This window comes from Puma concolor, chromosome B3, assembly GCF_028749965.1.
Source record: "Puma concolor isolate L17-30 chromosome B3, mPumCon1.1.hap2, whole genome shotgun sequence".
Taxonomy (NCBI): domain Eukaryota; kingdom Metazoa; phylum Chordata; class Mammalia; order Carnivora; family Felidae; genus Puma; species Puma concolor.
The window spans coordinates 66,658,186-66,679,183 of NC_141672.1; the positions used below are offsets into that span (position 1 = coordinate 66,658,186).

Consider the following 20,998-nt stretch of genomic DNA (forward strand, 5'->3'; position numbering starts at 1 on the left):
TAACACTTTTAACCCTATTTTGCAGAGGAGGAAACTGGGACAAGGCCACATCGCTTGGTGAAGACAACATAATATTCCCAGCCACCACACTCTGCCACCATGTAGCACCACAGAAGCTCCCCCATCTGTTAATACAGGTGACTCCAGTAATCACTTCCTACCAACGTTACCTTTTCCTTTGCCGTAGAGTTCTACCTGGTACTTTGCAGTATATTCATCTCTTTTGGCATCTTGAAAAAGTCTACTGTTCTAGGAGTTCTTTCCAGCTATATTTTGCTCATATAAATGTGTCTCTAGAAAGAAGAATGGGCACAATATAACTTTTCATGAGCCCTGTATCCTATGGAGAAGGCACTAGTTGACAGTCTCTTGAATACCATGGCATGCCCCAAACAATGTAAAACTAAAGATGTAGTGAGGATAGGATAAGTAAAAGGGCTTTAATGGGACTTTATTTTATATGGGTACAAATAGTCTTCTCTACACTATACGAAATTAAAAAAAATATTTTTGTTAATTCAACTTATCAGCTTTATCTTTATAAAGTAATGGGCTCCAGTAGGAAGAAAGAGGAAGAGTACTAGATTGTAATTGTGACATACACCTCTTTCTCTCTGTCTGCCTATCACTCTCCCTCTCTCCCTTACACACCACCCCCCCACACACACACACCTTTCAAGCTGAAGTCTCCAGACAAATCAGAAATATCAGAGCACCACCTCTAAGTGACACCTCTCTGGTTTGATTATTTTAAAAGCATTAAAAAATAAAGTAACAACAGCTTCCTTTATTCCTGGATAAATAATTAAAGCAAACAGTAAAGCCACTGGCTTCCTAAAAAGTAATGCACAGGTCCGCATCAAAATGGTAGATGGAAAGCATATGGGCCTGAGCTTCCAGGCAGCATCTTTCCTGGGTAAAGTTTTTTATTTGCCATGCAAAACTCAGGCCAATCATCTTCATATAGTAATATCCGCAGCCTCAGACATGGTCTGACATCTGAGTGACCTTGACACAGAACCCACCCTCTTGGAATGATTTTCCCCTACATGGTCTGAACAGAGCACAAAAGCAGCGCTGACAGGTAATTTTAAGAAATCACAATGGCAAGTCTGCCAAGGTGAATGCTTCCTATCTGCTTCATTTAGCTTACCTGATTTCCTATAATTTCAGGCTAATCCATATCTAATTCCTACTGGGTTACTCTGTTAACTGTCACCATTGTTCCTGGTCTCATGGCATCTTATGAACTCTAGTCAGGCCCCAAATTCCTCTAGGATGTCTAGTTCTTGTCATATTACAGTGACAGGAATGCAGCCTGAATAGTGTTATACCTTCAGGCTCACTGATGCCACAGCCTCACATTCATGTACCAGGAGGACCTTGTCAGGAGAATTTACCCAGAATCCCATGGAACAGAAAGCCAACCATGTTGAAGTGATATATTCCACTGTGTATCTTACTGAGAAATGGCTGCTTAGTTATTGCCTTACAGTCAATCTCACAAAATTTCAAACCTAAAAAGGATCTTAGAGGTCATCCAATTCACCTTCTTTATTAATGTATACTTTTCAAAAGTGAGGTTTAAGAGATTAAATTTCCAAAGTAAAAATACTACTTAGGGGCAGAATTAAGATTCTTATTCTTGGGGCACCTGGGTGCCTCAGTCAGATGAGTGTCCGACTCAATTTCAGCTCAGTTCAAGATCCCAGGGTCGTGGGATCAAGTCATGTCTAGGGCTCCATTCTGAGCTTGGATCCTGCTTGGGATTATCTCTCTCTCTCTCTTTCCCTCTACCTCTCTCCCCTGCTCACACCTCTCACATGCTCTCTCTCAAAAAAAAATTTTTTTTAAATATTTTACTGAAGCTGCTGCTGATTCCCTGTATTCACAAGTGAAGTCACACTAATGGTAAGACTAGTACAATGAGCCATTGTTGTTTGTAATTTCATATAATAATCTGTGCAATGGCATGAAAAACAATTAATATTCCATTTTAAAGACTAAAAAAGTTGGGGGGTTGTATAAACTGAGCCCTAAGTTCATGCCTTCAACTCCTTTACCCTTGAGAAAATGACCATATTTTTATGCCTCTCTATCCTCATTGGTAAAATGGGGATACAACAGAAGAGTATTTGTATCAGAGAGCGCTTTTTTCTTGAGAATTAAATGTGATGATGTGTGAAATGAATAAACCTCTCGGTACCTCACCTGACACACTTGTAAGCAGGCCATAAATGTCAAAGTTTGCTTTGGTTTTGTAAATTGTTATCTTTCCAAAGCATCCTACTAGCAATAAAGGGTCATGACATTATGTTTAAGGATAAAGAAGAATTCACTAAAATTCTAAGAATTATTTTAATTGAATTAAAAAATGTAACATTCTTGATTTTCATCATCACAGAAATACTTCCTGTCAAATGTGGTTAGGCAATTTCATTATCTTTAGACAAGATATTATTTAATCAGAACCTCTCCATACTAAGAAAATAACAAAGAACTATTTTCATTTAATGTTTACAACTATAAACAAAAAGAACTGCACCTCTTCGTTTTATAAATGAGGCCAAAAACCAGATGCAGTGACTAGATATACCCTCATGGTGGTGCTAAATCATCACGATAAATCCTTGAGACACATCTAAGGCTCTGCAGAAAACAAAGTGATGCAGGCCTGAAATATTCCTAACATATTAACCAGGAAGGAATTTGCTTTGGATCCCTACGGTTCTTTTCTAACAACCTTGAGCAATAACCTTGGCATACTATCTCAACAAGTCCATTAGCAACGTTAATTCACAGACTTTTCCTGGCATTGAAACAAACAAAATGTACACAAAAGCTTATTATCCTTTAAAAAGTGTAGCCTTATCTTTAAAAATATTATGCTGGTTTAGAATTCTCAATTTGGATTGGGGCAACAGAGTTTACATATAAGATAACATTTACCTTTGCCCCATTCACTCACTGTGTACTTTAATTTCATATGTCCCTTGCAACTATTTGTTAAACTCCTTACATCTCTCAGCCCCCCAAACCAGATTGAAATCCCAATTCTTTTGACCCCTTTCCCCCACTCCCTTATTTTTAAAAAGCCAAAAATTTTTATCGACTTGTCTTTTATAACATCTCCCACCTCTATCTCTTTATTTCCTCAGTTGGCTTCCAAAACCACTGTTCAAACCCTTTTATATGTCCAGGCTATTGTAATAACCTTCCAAATTAGCCTTAGAGCACTAGCTCCCAACCTTGACTGCACATCATAATTGTTTGAAGAGCTCTTAAAATTACCCACCTGCTGAGATCCTAATTTAGTTAGTCTGGGGTGGAGCCTGAGGTTGGGATTTTTTTCAAATCTCTCTAGGAATGAAAATAAGCAGCCACAATAGAGAACCACTTTGCAAGTGGTATATCCAGGCAGGTGCACCACAATCAGATTAACCTTCATACCAACTCTCTGGACCAAAAAATTTAAGTGGTTTATTATTTTCACAAAGATTGCAAATTAGTGACTTGAAAGCCACATCTATCCTATATATGTGTTTTATTTGGCCTGTTTTAAAATTGTTCGGACCCAACATTTTTTAAATTGGAAGATGTCACATAAAACCGAGGTTTCCTACTTTTTAAAACATTGCACGATCTTGCCACACAGGGTCCACATCATAGCACAACAATCACCTGGAGCTGACCAGTGGAAAACCTTTAGACATGGCACTAACCCTCCAGTTGTTCGGTTCCCATCCCTCCCCATTTACACCTGGCTGAGTGACTCACTTATGTTATCTGTCTGAACTCTTAGAGGCATTTTAGTTTGTAGCTCCTGGTCTAGAGGATAAAGTTCAAATCGAACAATACATTCATTCACTCACCCACTCCCTCATTCATTTATTCATGCATTCATTAGACAGGTATTTATTTTTGTATTTGTACTATGCAAACACTTGGAATTCAAAGTCCATCATATTTTGTCCCTACAACAAACGCTATTATAACCAGCAGTCGGTTAAGAGACATTTGCCTCCCAGTGTTCATAGTCTAGAGGCTCATTTCTCAAACTCCTTTGCAGCTAGGTGATGCCATGTGACAAAGTCTAGGTCAGTGGGATGTGAACACACACAGTATGTGCAACTTCCAGGTTGTATGTGTGAGAAGAAAGTTGGCTGCTCTCCACTTCCCTCTTCTGGTGAGCTGGAAGGCAGACAAAATTGGTGAGCCACAGAAGAGCAATAGGGAGAAGGTACCTGGATGCATAGGTGGCCTCTTTCCTGGACTGTCTGCCTACCTCTTGTTATTTACAAAAGATAATTCTATCGTATTATACTTTGGGGTCCCTTTGTTTATAGCAGTTTAACATATACTCCAAACACCAAGCATCTCTCTACCCTTTCCCAAATACATCTTAAATATTCTTGACCTTAACCTTAGCTTATGCCAAAATTTCAGTCATTAACCTTCCACCTCCTCATCTCTATCTAAATTCTACTCACCATTCAAAACCCAGCTCAAGTAGTTCCTCTTCTATGAGGCTTGATCTAGTTATACTTGTTATTATCTTCCTTCCTCTGTCCCCCCATTGTATGACTTTCCACATGGTATTTACCAAATACTATCTTATGTAGTAATAAGCACAGTGCTTTGAATTATGTTGACAACATAATTAAAAATAGGTCTATAGTTTATAGACCTAAAACTATAAAACTCCTATAAAACTCCTCTGGGCTTCTGTCTAAGCCCAGAAGACAAATTCTAAGACAAAAATTTAGGTTGTACATAGTATAAATAAAGAAGAGAATACGGAGTTCCTACAGCATTCTGCTATTATATTACACCTTTTGTTGAATCATCTTCTGTACTATCAACTTATGTTCAATTAGTGATCCTTTAGGACTTTTGAATCTTCCAACTACAAAGCTAAGCCTTCCCGATTCATTAAGAATCTTTTTCCTTGATATTTAAACTAAATTATTATTTTCTTTATTCTTGCATCTAAACAATTCCTCAAATCTCTAGATACATATTTCTAAGACTAAGAAACGCACTGAAGGGAGCAAATTCAAGCTTAGATAGTCATGAAAAGCCAACTCAAAGTGCTCTCATGTCTGGAATCTGAGACTCTCTAGGGCAATATTAAAGGGAGAAAGTAGAAGATACTCTTGGGAAAGAAATTAAAAAGAGAAACAGGAGCCAGAAAGTGAAAACTAGACAGTCCAGAAATAAATTGAAAGAAAAAGGAATGAGAAAGAAGATGTAAGGAAGAGAAGGAAATGAGAGACAAGAGGAAGACCAGCAACCAAAAGAAAACAGTTATCATAAAGGAAATGCACATACAAAATGAGACACCAGTGAAAAACAGTCGAATCCAATAAACCTAAATGCTTCTTACCTGATGCTCTTAGGAGATCATATCAACACCTAAGAGCAGACTACCACTCCAACGACTCTAGGAAAACTGGTACATGATTGGTATAAAAGAAATATCAAAAGTGAGTGAGAATCGAATTTGTGGCAGACCTTGATTATAAGCTACTCTTGGGGGTGAATAAGAAAGATAAAGCTGTATTTCAAATGAGACTTATTGAAATCTCAAATCAAATAAATAATGCCCAGCTGAGATTATTAAAAAGAGTGACTCCGAATGTGTGTGTGTGTGTGTGTGTGTGTGTGTGTGTGTGTGTGTGTGTGTTTAAACAAATCCCAGAAGGTGACTTGGCTCTAGCTATGAAGCTGCATCCTATCTCACAAGAAAGCCTGGGGTGAGATCCTTAAAACATGAGCAGTCATCACACTGAGAAAAAATAGAGGAAAAGTCAAAGACCTAAAACTATAAAACTCCTACAAAAAACATAGAGGAAAATCTTCATGACATTGAACTTCGCAACGATTTCTTGGCTATAACACCAAAAGCCTAGGAAACAAAAGCAAAAACAAATGGAAATACAGCATACTTAAAAATTTTTGTGCATCAAGGTCTCATTCAAGAGAGTAAAAAGTCAACCTACAGAATGGGAGAAAATCTTCTCAAATCATATGTATCATAAAGGGTTAATATCCATAATATATAAAGAACTCTTACAGCTCAACAACAAAACAACAAATAACCTAATTAAAAATGGGCAAAGAACTTGAATACTTCTCCAGAGATGGTATACAAATGACCAACAAGCATGAAAAGATGCCTCAACATTACTAATCATCAGAGAACTACAAATCAAAACCACAATGAGATGCCACTCCACACCCATTAGGATGGCTATTATTAAAAAAAAAAAAAAAACAGAAAATAACAAATGTTGGCAAGGATGTGGAGAAAATAGAACTCTTGTGCACTACTGATGTAATTATAAATGGAGTAACTTCTATGGAAAATGGTATGGAGGTTTCTTGAACATTAAAAATAGAACTATCATGTGATCCACCAATCCCATTTCTGGATATATACCCAAAAGAATTGAGAACTGAGTCTCAGAGAGGTATCTGCACACCTACATTCATAACAGGGCTATTCACAATAGCCAAGAGGGGGAAGCAAACCAGATATCCTTCCACAGATGATGAAAAAACAAACTATGGTATAGATACACAATGGATTATTATTCAGCCTTAAAAAGTAAGGAGATCCTGTCATATGCTACAACATGGATGGACCTAGAGGACATTATGTTACATGAAACAGATCAGTCACAAAAGACAAATATATAATTCCACTGATATGAGGTATCTAAAATCCATAGAAACAGAAAGTAGAATTGTGGTTACTGGGGCTGAGGGAGATGGAGGAAAGAGAAGTTTCTGTTTAGTGGGTAGAGTTTCAGATTTGCAAGATGAAAGAGTTCTGAGATCGGTTTCACAACAGTATGAATATACTTAAAACTAATGAACTGTACACTTAAAAACAGTTAAAATGGCAAACTTTATGCTATGTCCTTTTCATCACAATGAAGAAAAGAAAAGGAAGAAAACTCAGGACAATGTGCTATTTCTTTAATGACTGCCATCATCAGCGTGGTATCATCGATGAGTCAACATACAGTCAAAATGAGGGTAAAAGATAGGAAAACTTCTATATGGACCCATTTTATCACCTGGAAAAAGGAATCAGTGCCAAGTTAATCCCAGGACCAAATCTCTTCTACATTCACATTACTCTGGGTTAACCAACCAGCTCCCTGCTCCATCTTGAGGCAGTAGCAAGGGTGGCTGCCTTCATACTGCTACCACAGACTTGACTACAATTTTACATAGCCTAGTTACAAAAAGCAAGCACTTGGCTAAGTATTTGCTGCACTGATTCTGAAATAACTTATGTGCAAAGACATCCTTAGCTGGCACCAAAGAAGTTTTTAAAATCAGGTTATAGATGTCTGAGACAAAATGCTAACAAGAGTTGGGTCACTGAACTCTAGTTGAGATGCCATAATCTGGCATTTGAAGACACTGGTTGCTGGAGAGAAAAGGGATCAGTTACGTCATGTATCTATCAACTTGGTACCAGTGAGCTCAACCTAATGGAGTAACATCTTCCAGGATGAGCTTTGAGAACTTAGTGTGGGCAGGAAGTCCGTGATGTGAAAAGTGGACATTGCACTATACCCCAAAGGACAGATCTCCGGAAATGCTTCACTGAGGTGGCACCACACTGTACTGCATTCTCCCAGCCCTCCTGCAAATCATATAGCTGTTAATCTGGTGTCAAAATTGCTCACCTTAAACAAGTGACTACTCATTAGGAAGTTCATTTCTAGTCAGGTCATGAGGAAGAAGTCACGCTATTCACTTATGAATCTAGTAGTGGTTTGTGGGTTTTCTAAATAGATTTTATCTGGGTATGTGATTATTGTCTAACTCCCCTGGCATTGGACTATATCTGTAGGAGAAAACCAGGTCAGTCCTGGCATCTCAGTTGGAATCCCAGCTCTCATATTAGCAGCAGTATGACCCTGGGCAAGTCATTAGCATTGGAGCTTCAGATCCAACATCAGTAAAACAAGACCAATAAGAGCTCTTCCACAGGGTTGTCATACAAGTTAAATGAAAGAACCTATATCAGAACCTGGCACATAGTAGATGCTGATAAGAAATCATTTCCCTTCTTTCTTCCTTACTCTAGAGCAGGGGTCAGCAAATTTTTTTTTGAACATTTCTTAAATGTTTTGCAATGAATGGGTCTGGTTCAATAACTTGACTCATGTTTTTCACTTTTAATTTTACACCTTGAGAAGCTCCTATTGGAGGTGAACATTCAGACCTGAAATGCTCAATTACCTCATCCACACAATAGCTTCTGGAAGGATCAACCATGTCTCAGCAAAATTCCCTCAACTCCCACTGATTGGGAAAGGGACATCCCTTAGGAACTCACAGAGTTAGTTAACAGAAAAATCTTTATTTGCAGAGAAGAACAGGCTGCAACTTGTTTCTTAGGTTTTAAAATATCACTTAATAAATATGTTTGCATTTGCTTGTATATGTATAAAGCACTTCTTAAAGGACATATAAACCAAAACAACAGTGATCACCTTTGATGGGGTGGGAACCCAAGATGTGGAATAAGGATAGAGAGTTTTTTACTGGATATTTTGTTTTTGAGAGAGAGAGAGAGAGAGAGAGAGAGCACAAGACAGGGAGGGGCAGAGAGAGAGAGATTGAGAGAGAAAATCCCAAGCAGGCTTCACACTGTCAGTGCAGAGCCCAATGAGGACTCGATCCCACAAACTGTGAGATTATGACCTGAGATCATGAAATCAAGAGTTGGATGCTTAACTGACTGAACTATCTAGAAACTCTTTACTGGATATTTTTAAACATATATGTTTTTAAGCCATGTGAATACATTATCTATTCAAAGAAATGAATTTTCCTACAGAATAAAAAAAATAAAGAGAAATTTTTCACATTCACAAAACCAGCCCACTTTAAGAAGGACCCAAATGTGAGGGGTGGGGAATGACAGGAACCTAAACGGCATCTGGGACACCTGTCACTCGGGTGTTGTCCCAGGGATTCTATCACAGCCCCATAAAATCCCTAGACTGTTAGTGGCCTTTTATGTGCCTTCTACCTTGTGTTCTGTGTGACTCAGAAAGGAGGCAGGGGAACTCGGGATGGGAAGGGAGGAGGAAACACCCCACTTTCCCTTTGATAAGGGTGGAGTCTGAAGCAGGATACATTCTTCAGCATTTTATAACTTTTTTATATCAGGCCAGAATTCTCCCCACAGATTGCACACTCCCTCCCTTCTTGGTTCAGTGTGTGCCACATTTACACATTCTTCCCAGCCACCTCCATCTCTCTTTTCTTTTCTGCCTTCAAATAAGCTTTACTTTTTTAATGAAACTTTTATTTGACTTTACTTTCAACTATCGTCTTTTGTCTCATATTGCTTTCTCAACCTAGTTCCTTGAGCTATTAGGAATGATTCTCTCACTTCTCAATCATCTGTATTCCAGCTTCTACTTCTACTCTTTCATTGCGTTCATTTTTCTCGAAGGTCCTCACTGACTCTCAACCAAATCTAAGGGTTGTTTTTTTTTTTTCTTTGTTATTATTCTTCTCAATCTCCCTTTTGCAGAGAACAAAGCTAATATCCATCTCACATCCCTTCTCCATCCATTTATTTAACACCCAAGAATCCTCTCTGTCCCTTCCTGGTCCCTACAGATGGGCCTATTCTTTGTTCCTGCCTTATAGCTGGGCTACAACTTGAGTCTCAGTTATCACCCCTCTTCTATTCTCTATCTATCCTCATTTTCTCAGGGAATTCATCTATTCTCAAGACTTTATCTAGTGAATAGAGTAAAGCACATGGGGCTTGAAGACTTGCTCCATGACTTACTAGCTGGGAAGTCTAGGAAAAGTGATTTCGTCTCTCTGAATTCAGATTCAGCCACTCTAAAATGGGATTCATTCATTCGAATGAATTCAGTCTTTACTGAGCACTTACTATGTACCAGGCACTGTTATAAGTTCATTATATTCATTAGCATGCTTAACAGATAAATACTTCTTCCCTCACAGACCTCTCATTCAAGCAAGGGAAACAGTAAACATACTAAAACAAAAACCATATTAAACAGAATAAAATGGCAGAATACAGTGAGAGCTGTAGAAAAAAATAAAACAGTTCAGGGGACACCTTTTAAAAGATGGTGAGGGTAGGCTTCCCTTAAGAAGTTGGTGTTTCAGTAGACACAGAAGAGGTTAACAAAATTAGAAATGAGGGCATTTGATGGAAAGATGCAGGCAGAGGGAACTGACAGAGGTCCTAAAGGCAGGGGCATGCCCAGCTTGTTCCTTCCTGGAACAGCAAGGAGGCCAGTGGGAATGGGGTGAAGTGACCGTGAGGAAGAGCAGTTGGAAATCAGGTCAGAGAGGAAATCAGGGGCCTCTCAATTGACAGGAACTGTTTGGGGTTTTGAGCAGAGGCATGACATGATCTGATTTATGTTTTAAAAGGGTCATTCTGGCTGCTGTCTTAGAAATAGACCATAATGGGAGCAGGATGGGAGCAGACAGACCGGTTAGGAGGCTAGTGCAATAAACCAGACAGAAGATGATGATGGTGGCTAGGACCAGAGTGGGATCACAAGGGGCAAAAAGAAGTGGTCCATTTTGGGTAATAAAATCTATGCTGTAGGGCTGTTTGAGAATCCTATGAGAGAATTACTGCAGGGAAAGTGCCTAGTAGAAGTCTGGTACCAAGAGGATGGTTAACACCCTTGTTATTATGTTACATTTGCAGGTAGAAAAGGTTCTCTGGGCCCACAGGTAGATCAAAGCTGGAATGTGATATCCTAGGTCAACTGACCTGGGGGTTGGCAGCTGCCCCACTGAAGGGGGAAGGGAGGGTAGACTGACCAAGGGTCTTAATCTTTTTTCAGCCTTTGCTTCATATCCCAACTCTGGGACAAAATTTCCAACTCCCTACAAGACACTTTCCCTTAACAGTTTTATCATATAATCAACATCAGTGTATTTATTTTTTAAATTACCTGCCTCCCCTCCACCTCAAGCCAGCTACCCATCCAAATGCTTCCTTCTGAGGAAGGAAGAGGCTGAACACTTGGCTTCATCCTTACACAATAATGGAAACAAAATGTGCTACCATTGTAAGTTGGTATTGTAGCCATTATCTGCTTAAAACATTTCTATTTACAAAAGAAGAAACAAGACCCAGAATGAAACATGATTAGCCATGGGCCACTCTAGGCTTTAATGACTGAGCAAGGCCTGGAGCCAGTTTTCTGGATCCAGCTCACTTCCTTCAACAGCCCTCCCCACCCTTGCCTGTCCCACAACACAGAAGTCCCTCAGATTGGCTGCCACAGGCCAGTATCTCTGCCCTGGTCACCATCACAATTATCATGACCTCCTTCCTGTTCCTGTGAACTAAATCTTCCAGAAAGGCTATTGGAGGCCATGGCCTACACTGCTTTTAAGTGTGGTGCCTCTGAGTTCAAATCCTTACTCTGTAATTACTAGCTATGAGGCCTAAAGCAAATTTTCTAATCTGTTCTGCCTTAGCTTCTTCACCTAAAAAAGTCCTACCTCCTATGACTTAAACAGAATAAAGCACATAAAGCTCTTATCACAGAGTCAGGCATGAAATAAGAACCCGGGAACCATTAGTTGTTATGGCTTATATTACTACTCAGAGTAGGAGTAACTTCACTTTCAGAGAAGTTTCCATAGGTGTCTGGTGAGGAAATTCTAATTGCCTTGCTCTGGTCTTCAGGGCCTTGTAGCAACCCGGTCTATTACATATATGGGAACTTTCATTGCTTTCTGTTTAAAACCTTCCAGTCAGGACAGTTCTCTGTACCTCCCCACCCCCCATAAACATGCTCGTTCCCAGTTCCCACCTCTGTGTTTTGGTTTATGCTCCTCCTGCCTGAAATACCCACTGTCCTCTCTGTCTAAATCCTGGCATACTCTTCAAAACTCCACTGAAGTTCTCGCGCTTGACAAGAATGCCCCAGGCAAATCCTAACTCCACTGATATTATTTCTTCTTTCCAATACTACGGTATTTGCATGCAGTATATATTGATCACTTCCTTACTGAGAGGCATGGGAGCATTTAGTTAATAAGTATGGGTTCTAGAGCAGGTACCTGATCTCTCTCAGCCTCAGTCTCCTTAACCATACAATAGGGATGTTGTGAGGATTGAATATATAAATTCTTAGTAAAAATAATCATTAATATATGTTATTATTGTCTATTGACAATAACTCTTCCTTTGTTTTAGGCACCTTCATTTTCCTCCTCCAGGTTAGCCTGTCCATGTGTACTATACTTTTATCCAGCGTCTTAAATCACAGCTTAAATTATGGAGCTCAGTCCAGAGAATTTTGACATCTGTCCTCAAATACTTCATCTAATAGTCCATTCTAAAAGTACAGATTTATCCAAGATATCACCCCCACCTCATCTCAGAGCCCATGGATGGTACACAGTACAGAGAGCGTGGTGATCAGCCAGGGGCCTCAAAGAGGAGGAAGACTGAAGAAAAACAAGGTCTCCCCCCTAATTAGAAACATCTGGTCTATTTCTATAGGGAGCTAACATTGGGAATGGTAAGCTGTTCTCGGGTTAGAACAAACCAATCAAAAAACAGTGAGGACAACTACAATATTCCATTCACATACTCCTGAGGTACTGGTCTGTGCACGGCTGCCGTTCTGCTTTATTTCGTGTTCCATTCAAGGGGGCCCACCATTCACCAGGAGTCATGATGGGTGTCACCAATATCAACAGAGATTCCTGCACCAAGCAGCGCCACACCAAGCTAATGCACTGACAAGGGTCGTTCCTAATGATGCACATTCTGCCACAGTGCAGTGATCATTGGGCTTTTTCTTTTCTATCTTTGGGGAATCAGGATTATGAAAAATAGCTACACTTTTTATGATGGTGATGGGCAGGGGTTGACCTTTTTCCAGCATTATTTCCAAAGATCATAGAGGAACTCTTTCAAGTCAAGAAGACCACCTTACCTCTATTTTTTCCCATATGGCTTCATAGTTGTCTTGGTGTTGAATATCTTGCATCAGTTTCTGAATTAAAGCAGATTTTGTGGCAGAATGTCTCTCATTTTTCTCAGAGGATGAAGCTCTCTCTGACTTCTCATCAATGTATTTTTTCATACCAGAGAGAGGCATACACAACTCCTCGTCAGAAAGAATGTCACTCAGGGGGCCAGACTCCATGCTCTCTCCCAGTGAAGAGGCTATGTCACTGGACGAGCTGGGAGACACTCTGCCTAGCCTCGTATGCTTCTTCTTGACATGGTACGTGGGGTAGATCTCGGAATCCGAATTCATTTCAGACAGTTCCCAGTCATCGATATTTTGAATGGTTTCTCCTCTGGGTTTCTGAGGCAGAAGCTTTGTTAGGTTTTCCAATTTCAGAGCTAAAACTTCTGTCTGCTTGAGGTGTGAGGGCAGTGCCAGGTATTCGTCGGAGCCATACCAGGCCTCCACGACCTGACCGTTCCTGGTGACGTGACTTGGGGAGGAGGAGTAACTTTTTTTGCTTTTGTGTTTTGAAAGAAGGGGCACTGGAGACAGGATGCTGTCTGAGCCAGCAGAAGATTCACTACTTTGAGTAAGAGGTGGTGAACTGGATGTCTCTGAACTCACTGGCAATTTAGCATCCCAACTTCTCTGGTTACACGGCTCCAGTGAGGATGTGGAAACGGAGTCTGTTTCTGGCCTCTCTGTGGTGTTGGAAGTACCTGAAGGAATCCCATTCGACACTACTGAGCTCCTCGTGTTTTCGGCTTGCTTGCCTGAACCGGATCCCCGTTTGGGTGTTCGGCACAGAGGCACCTCTGCCGGGGCCTTGTGTGGCTTCTTAAGTCGAGGTTTCTCTTTATGGCAGTCACTAAGCCTTCCCAGGCTGGAGGATATTTCCTTAATGTGACTTTTAACTGTGTTCTCAAGATTCCCATCTGCAACCTTGTGCAAACACTCATATGACTGGCTGGCAGCGGACGGGCTGTTGGGGTAGGAAGACTGTAACACCAGACAAAGCTTGGATCTGTCAGGAGCTTCCACCAGAGAAGGGGTGCTTCTGCTCAACTCAGGCTTGAGATCAGCCATCTGCCTCTTTGTAACAGTGCCTTTCAGATTATTCTTAAAAGTTTCCTCTTTAAGGAAAAGCCCTCTTTTTGGCAATGTGGGCTGCGTGGGAGAGTCCTCATTATAATTAAAGCAATCTCTGATGGATCGCTTGGGAGTTGCATTTTCACAAGGCAGAGGCTGTTGGTTCTTTGCCCCAGGCTGGGAGGAGGAACTGGATTCTTGCTTCACAGCCTCAGAAGGGGGTTGTTCAGCATTTGTCAGAGCTTCCCCTGAAGATGACGTCCCGGGCATTAAGCCTGGTGGCTCCTCGACGGTAGAAGCACTGTTTTTCTCGCATCCACCTCTGTCATCTGTTGAAAGAGATACTTGCGACCTCTCCTCCCTGACTGCTTCACTGCAGTTGGGAGGGACGGGGTCAGTAGCCACCGTGAGTAACCCAACGCTTCGGATGAGCTCGGGGAACTCCTTTTCCATCTCGCTGTAGCTCCAAGAGTCAAAGGGTTTGGTTTTGACCTGGCTAGAGGTCATGTCACCTAGGCCACCGAGCAAATCCTCACTTGGACTGTAGTCAGACAGTTCAAAAGCAGTAATACCACAATCCAGGGACAAGTAATTTTGAGAGCATTTGATAGTTAACTGTCCTGAGTCATCCACTTCTGTTAGAGAATCAAGTCGGCCCTGAAACAGACAAGGGCAACAGTTTCAGTAAATGCAACATCAATTACACTCAACTGCTGTTCAAATGAAATCTCAGCAGAGGCCACTGTAAAGGACAAAAATGCAGCTGTCTCAATTTCTTCTGGTTTAACATACAGAAAGGCATATTAATCAATTATATTGCTTTATATAGTATCCTGTTCTTAAATATTGGATATTCCTTTAATCTGGAGAATAAAGCCTTGATAGAAATGGTCAAGGTCAAGCCAAAAATATCCATTATTGCCTTAACTTTCTATTTTAAAATAGCATACCGTTCATTGAATAATTCATTTTTTATGCAATGCCTTATGTAATGATATTCTGGGAACCAAGTAACGTTAAGAGTAAAATCTCCATGAACATCTGTTTTGCCCCTTGCTATCATTCTAGCACCTATCACAGTGGTTAGCTTATAGAAGATGCCCAATAAATATTTTTAAGTGGTATAATTAATTACACTAAGTTTGACATGTTAACTACATATTTCATATATATTTGTCATATTCACAAATCACAGGAAGGTGAACTATGATTTGCATACATCACAGAAATAGTTCAAGACCAGCTTCTGTTTGTACCCACCCTTTTGAAGGTAGACACAGGTAAACCTGGGGAAGAGTAATGAATATTAAAACCTTACCGTCTCAGTCCCTGTCCTCTTTCTCTCTCGACATGCATTTCTTGCCCCCACTCCCATTTGTGTGTGTTAGGTACCAAGTGCCTCTCTCCCTTGTTATTTATAATTCAAGATAGCCCAGTTTGATTTGAAACCCCCCTATGCCATCAAATAGCTTTACAAGTATTTTTAATTTTTAATCTTTAATTATGTGATTAAGGCTTTTGTGTCATCACTAATACAGTTTCTAATATCACACAACAAACAGGGAGATTTTTGATGGACGATTAGCTGAAGACAGAAGGGCCCTGGAATCCTGTGATGCCTACCATGCTAAGTAAAGCCTGGTCTAATCTAGCCCCTTAGGAGATGAAGGAAGGAAACTAAAACATGGAGGGTCATTTATCCCTTCAGGCCTCTTTTCTCCTGGAGGAAGAACCGGGTGAGCAAACTGAAGGCAGAGGTCATGTGGCCGCTGGACCCTGTGTCTTTTCAGCCAGGTTATCCCAAGATCTGTCATTCTAGAACCTTGCACTGGTTGTTGTTGTTGTTGTTGTTGTTGTTGTTGTTGTTGTTCATTTGTTTGTTTTACTTTTGGAAATTTTCTCTCCCTTCCCACCTTCACCTTGCATTTATCTCTTACTCCCCTTACTGGTACCCACAACATTCAGATAAATACTAATAAGCCTCATTTAACTTTTCTAAGCCTCAGCTTCCTCATCTATAAGTGGGGATGGTTGATTACTACTATTGCTTTTTCATTTAGTCCTCGCAATAACTTTCTTCTGGGGCCTGTACCACTGTCCCTGTTTTATATAGGAGGAGCCTAAGCCAAAAGAAGGTATGTAACTAGCATACAGCCTCACAACTAGGGGCTGAACTAGGCCTTAAATGCAGGCCTTCCGACCCTGAGTCCACACTCTGACCTCTATATCATAATTTTCTTTGATTCATTGGCTATTATTTTAAACAGACATACCCCCTCCTCCAGTTTGTTTTCCACATTGTCACTAGAGTAATCTTTACAAATTACAAATGTGATGCTTAAAGTCTTTATTAGCTTCCTGCTGCTGGGTTAAAAATCCAAACCCTTCCAACGACAGTCATGTAGAGGACTCTTTCAAGCCACTCTCCCCTCCCTGGCTATACCAGCCGCAATGCCCTCCTTTCAGTTTTTGAACATAATGAGTTTCTTTTGCCTCAGGGCCTTTGTACATACTATTTCCTCTGTCAAGAACATTTCCCACCTACAATACCCCTTAACTAGTTTACTCTTACTCACCCCTCAAACCTCAGACCAAGCTTCACTTCTTCAAAATTCCAAACTCCCACCTAAGTCAGCATTTTTTCTTACAAGCTCTCATAAAACTATGTTGTTTTTCTTTTAAGCATTTACATCAAACTATAAATAAATACTTCTGTGATTACTTGATTAATTTGTTTCTCCACTATTTTGTAAGTACCATGAGAGTATCAAGCACATGAAAAATGGCTGACTCACGAGAACATTTGCAACATTTGACATGGTGATGTGCATAGAGTAAGTATTCACAGATACATCTGTTGAACAAATGAATGAATGGGTGAATGATGATATTTTGGAACGTATCTCTATGCCTTCATGTAATTTCTTCCTCTGATTATGTAGTTTTAGCTGACTCCAGTGACTAAAAGCCCAAGTTTCAGAGCCAATTCTAGCTCCAACACTAATTAGCTATGTGACCATCAGCCAGTAGCCTGATGTCACTAAACCTCATTTCCTTCATCTGTAAAAAGCAAATGATAAACCATGTCAAGGGCTGTTGTAAGTTTTAAAGGAGATAATATATGCAAAACACAAGTCTGGCACATGGATAGGTGCTCAATGAATGTTCACTCTTACTACTTATTATATTATTACTTTTACTGATCAAGTATATTGAGGGGGAAAGTGTCATCAAAATGAGAGGTATCCCTATGCTAAATTACATTGTACAAAATGAGAAACCATTATTAACTGCCAATCTCAACAATAATTATCTAAATGAAATTGTGTGGCTTTTATGCTTCATTCCTGGACTAAGCCCATGAAATGACAAAGTCAGAAGACAAATCCACTGATGAATGAGCCAGTCAAACAAAAGTCATACTTTATGCAATTTTTAAGAGAGTAATATGGAAATTCTTATCTAAAAGCAGGGTTTGGGGTGCCTGGGTGGCTCAGTCGGTTGAGCATCTGACTTCAGCTCAGGTCATGATCTCATGCCTCGTGAGTTCAAGCCCCATGTCGGGCTCTGTGCCGACAGCTCGGAGCCTGGAGACTGCTTCTGATTCTGTGTCTCCCTCTCTCTCTGCTCCTAACCCACTCACGTTCTGTCTCTGTCTCTCTCAAAAATAAATAAACATTTAAAAAAATGTTTTAAAAGCAGGGTTGTTCAGGCAACTACAGATGTTGGTGAGGATGTGGAGAAAGAGGATCTCTTTTGCACTGCTGGTGGGAATACAAACTGGTGCAGCCACTCTGGAAAACAGTATGGAGGTTACTCAAAAAATTAAAAATAGAACTACCCTACAACCCAGCAATTGCACTACTAGGTATTTATCCAAGGGATACAGGTGTGCTTTCTCGCATGGGCACATACACCCCAATGTTCATAGCAGCACTAATCAACAATAGCCAAAGTATGGAAAGAACCCAAATGTCCATCAACAGATGAATGGATAAAGAAGATGTGGGGTGTGTGTGTATGCGCACGCGCCTGTGTGTGTGTGTGTGTGTGTGTGTGTGTGTGATGGAGTATTACTCAGCAATCAAAAAGAATGAAATCTTGCCATTTGCAACTACGTGGATGGAACTAGAGGGTATTATGCTAAGCGAAATTAGTCAGTCAGAGAAAGACAAATATGATATGATTTCACTCATATGAGGACTTTAAGATACAAAACAGATGAACACCAGGGAAGGGAAGCAAAAATAGTATAAAAACGGGGTGGGACAAAACATAAGAGACTCTTAAATAAAGAGAACAAACAGAGGGTTGCTGGAGGGTTGCTGGAGGGGGGATGCTCAAAATGGGTAAGGGGTATTAAGGAATCTACTCCTGAAATCATTGTTACACTATATGCTAACTAACTCAGATATAAATTAAAAAACAAATTAATTAATAAGCTAAACAATAAATAAATAAAAGCAAGGTTGTATTTTTAAATTTTTTAATTCAGTACTCAGAACTTATTCCTTCACAAAATTAGTATTATTAATGATAGTTAAGTTCCCAAGCTATCCCATAAGTTGGTATTTAAATTACTAACTGGTTGAAATTTGCATTATTTTCTATCATTTGTGTCATGAAAGTACAGCACTGCAGCTACTTCAGTGAGGTTAAAGAGGTTTTAAGTAAAAGTGTTTCTATGATGAGTAGAGAAAAAGAAATTTGAGAGTTCAGGTAAAAATTAGACCCTTACAAGTGTCAGGTGCCTGTTTCTGGCCATGTAGAATACTGCAGCCCTGGGAAAGTATTTGGTCTCCATTTTGAGATACTGTCTTAAGTATCTTAAGATCAGGGAGACTGTTATGCTCAAAAATAACTGGTACTCAAGAAATATTAGATGAATATATGGCATGAAACCACATCTCAGATAACAGGGTATGGCTGCCATTTCCTAAGTCTTCCCCTAGAGATCCTTTCCCTAGCCAGTCCTTTGGAAAAGAAAATGCCATACTCAAAGACACTTAGTGCTCCAAAGGGAACCCTCTCCCATCCTGTTCCCAACCAGGCCAAGATTTCTGTTCATGGCTGAGTGTCACTCAGGGGTAACTATTTTTAATAATGCTGCACTTTTAATGTGAAAAAAAAAAATCCCTCCCTGAAAACAAAACAAAAAACAGCATGTAGAGTATCCATTTCATACCCTAAAGACCAAATGATAAGCATGTACCTGAGGTATTTTTTAAACACAGTTTGTTACTAAGAACATTCTTCAAAAGTACTTTTTCTAGATTTCACCATGCAGAGGGCATTTTTTTAAAGTTCTCTGAAGTATCTCAGAGCAGATGAATAATGAGTTTCATTTCCTAAAATATTGCTTAGTAATACTAATATTTTTAGCCCCACTGCTTTCTTCTGGACCAGTCGTCCCAGACAGTTTTCTAATGTGTGTAATTAATAGTCTCGGGTGGATAGGGAGGTGGGGAAGAATGAGCGTTGTTTTTACTGTCCTTTTTTCTTCAGAGATATCACATTTAATTGCGTAGTGCCGTGAGTTGTGTCATGGGTGCCTAGCAATGTCTAAGCTCGACTATACCTCCATTTCATATGCTATGAAGCAGTTTCTCAGATGAAGCTTATGTTTTGTGGAGATGGTAATGTATTCACTTTATTGATGGATAATTTATTCACTTTATTGCTGGCTTCTATCTGGTCTCAGACATCAAGGAAACCCTTCCCCTGCCCCCAGTTGAAAACAAAAAATTTTGCTTTCTTCCTCACCTATGATTAACTGAAGCTCTTCCAAATGTCTTCTTAGACATTTTCTTTTTATACAACTGCATTTTGCTACCAATGAATATGAGATTTAATACTCATAATTTAGAGATTTGAATATCTCCCTATTAAAAAGCCCCCAAAGTTATATCAGTGTCCATGGTCACATCAGGGTTAGTTTTGTGCCCTTATTTAGAGTTCTTACTGAGAAGAGAGTTTGAAATAGAATTTACTGGTTTTAACCATGGGTACAGTAAAAAAAAATTTGTATGCCCCTCCTTCCCCTTCTTCCTCTAATCTCACTACATGCTGTTTGTTATGCTTCAACTACCAACATATAAAGTCACAGACCTCTTACTGGTGGGCAAGAGGAAAACACACATGAATAAATTCAAAGAGTGTATTTTCTACAGGCTAAAATTATGAGTCAAATGATTAATTTCCAAGATTGATCCTATTCCACCAACCTAAAATAGTATCTCCATCTTCTATCCCTAAAGCAGTGATTATCTTCATTATTTAATTCAACTTAACCCATCAGATTTTTATATACAGTGATTCCAATAAGGTGCTGTGGTTGATAGAGATGATTATGATCCGGTACCGACACTCATGAAGTTCAGATCTAGCGTATACTTTGTCACTATATAAACTGACCTGTGACAAGTGCTCGTAGAACACAAAGGGCGATGGTGTGTGTGCTCTGGAAGGATAAGTGCACTCCCACAGAGAGGGTTAAGTATCATTTAGGTAAAGTGCTTGCCACACCATCTGGCTTAATCACTGTTTGCTATTGTGTTAACATCATTAATAGTTACCACTAATGGTGTGATTTTACCTCAACCTCAGTCATGTCATCTGTAAGATGGATACAAGAGTATCATCTGTAAAATAAGAATACTGGGGCCATCCTTGCCTGCCCTCCAGAACTGTTTGAGGTTCTAACAAAATTATGAAGGTGATTCCTAACAGGTCTCATTCATCTCTGACTGCCTACTGCCTTACAGATAGTAGGAAATCAATAAGTATTTAGGGGAGGTAAAAGGAAAGTGGGAAGGAAGGGAGGGACAGAGGAGAGAGGGAGGAAAGAATCACTATTATTATAATAGAGATTGATTAAGAGGTAGTTTTCTTTG

At 39.8% G+C, this 20,998-nt stretch overlaps 1 protein-coding gene across 6 annotated transcripts in view; it reads right to left on the bottom strand.

The window, feature by feature from the left end:
• AKAP6 (A-kinase anchoring protein 6) overlaps window positions 1–20,998 on the bottom strand; it is a 493,633-nt gene that overhangs the window by 265,118 nt on the left and 207,517 nt on the right. For all 6 annotated transcript variants that reach the window (XM_025919741.2, XM_086709961.1, XM_086709963.1 and 3 more), the window contains one exon: window positions 12,996–14,762. In XM_025919741.2, coding sequence (XP_025775526.1) covers window positions 12,996–14,762 — 1,767 coding nt within the window. The remainder of the gene's footprint in view (window positions 1–12,995; window positions 14,763–20,998) is intronic.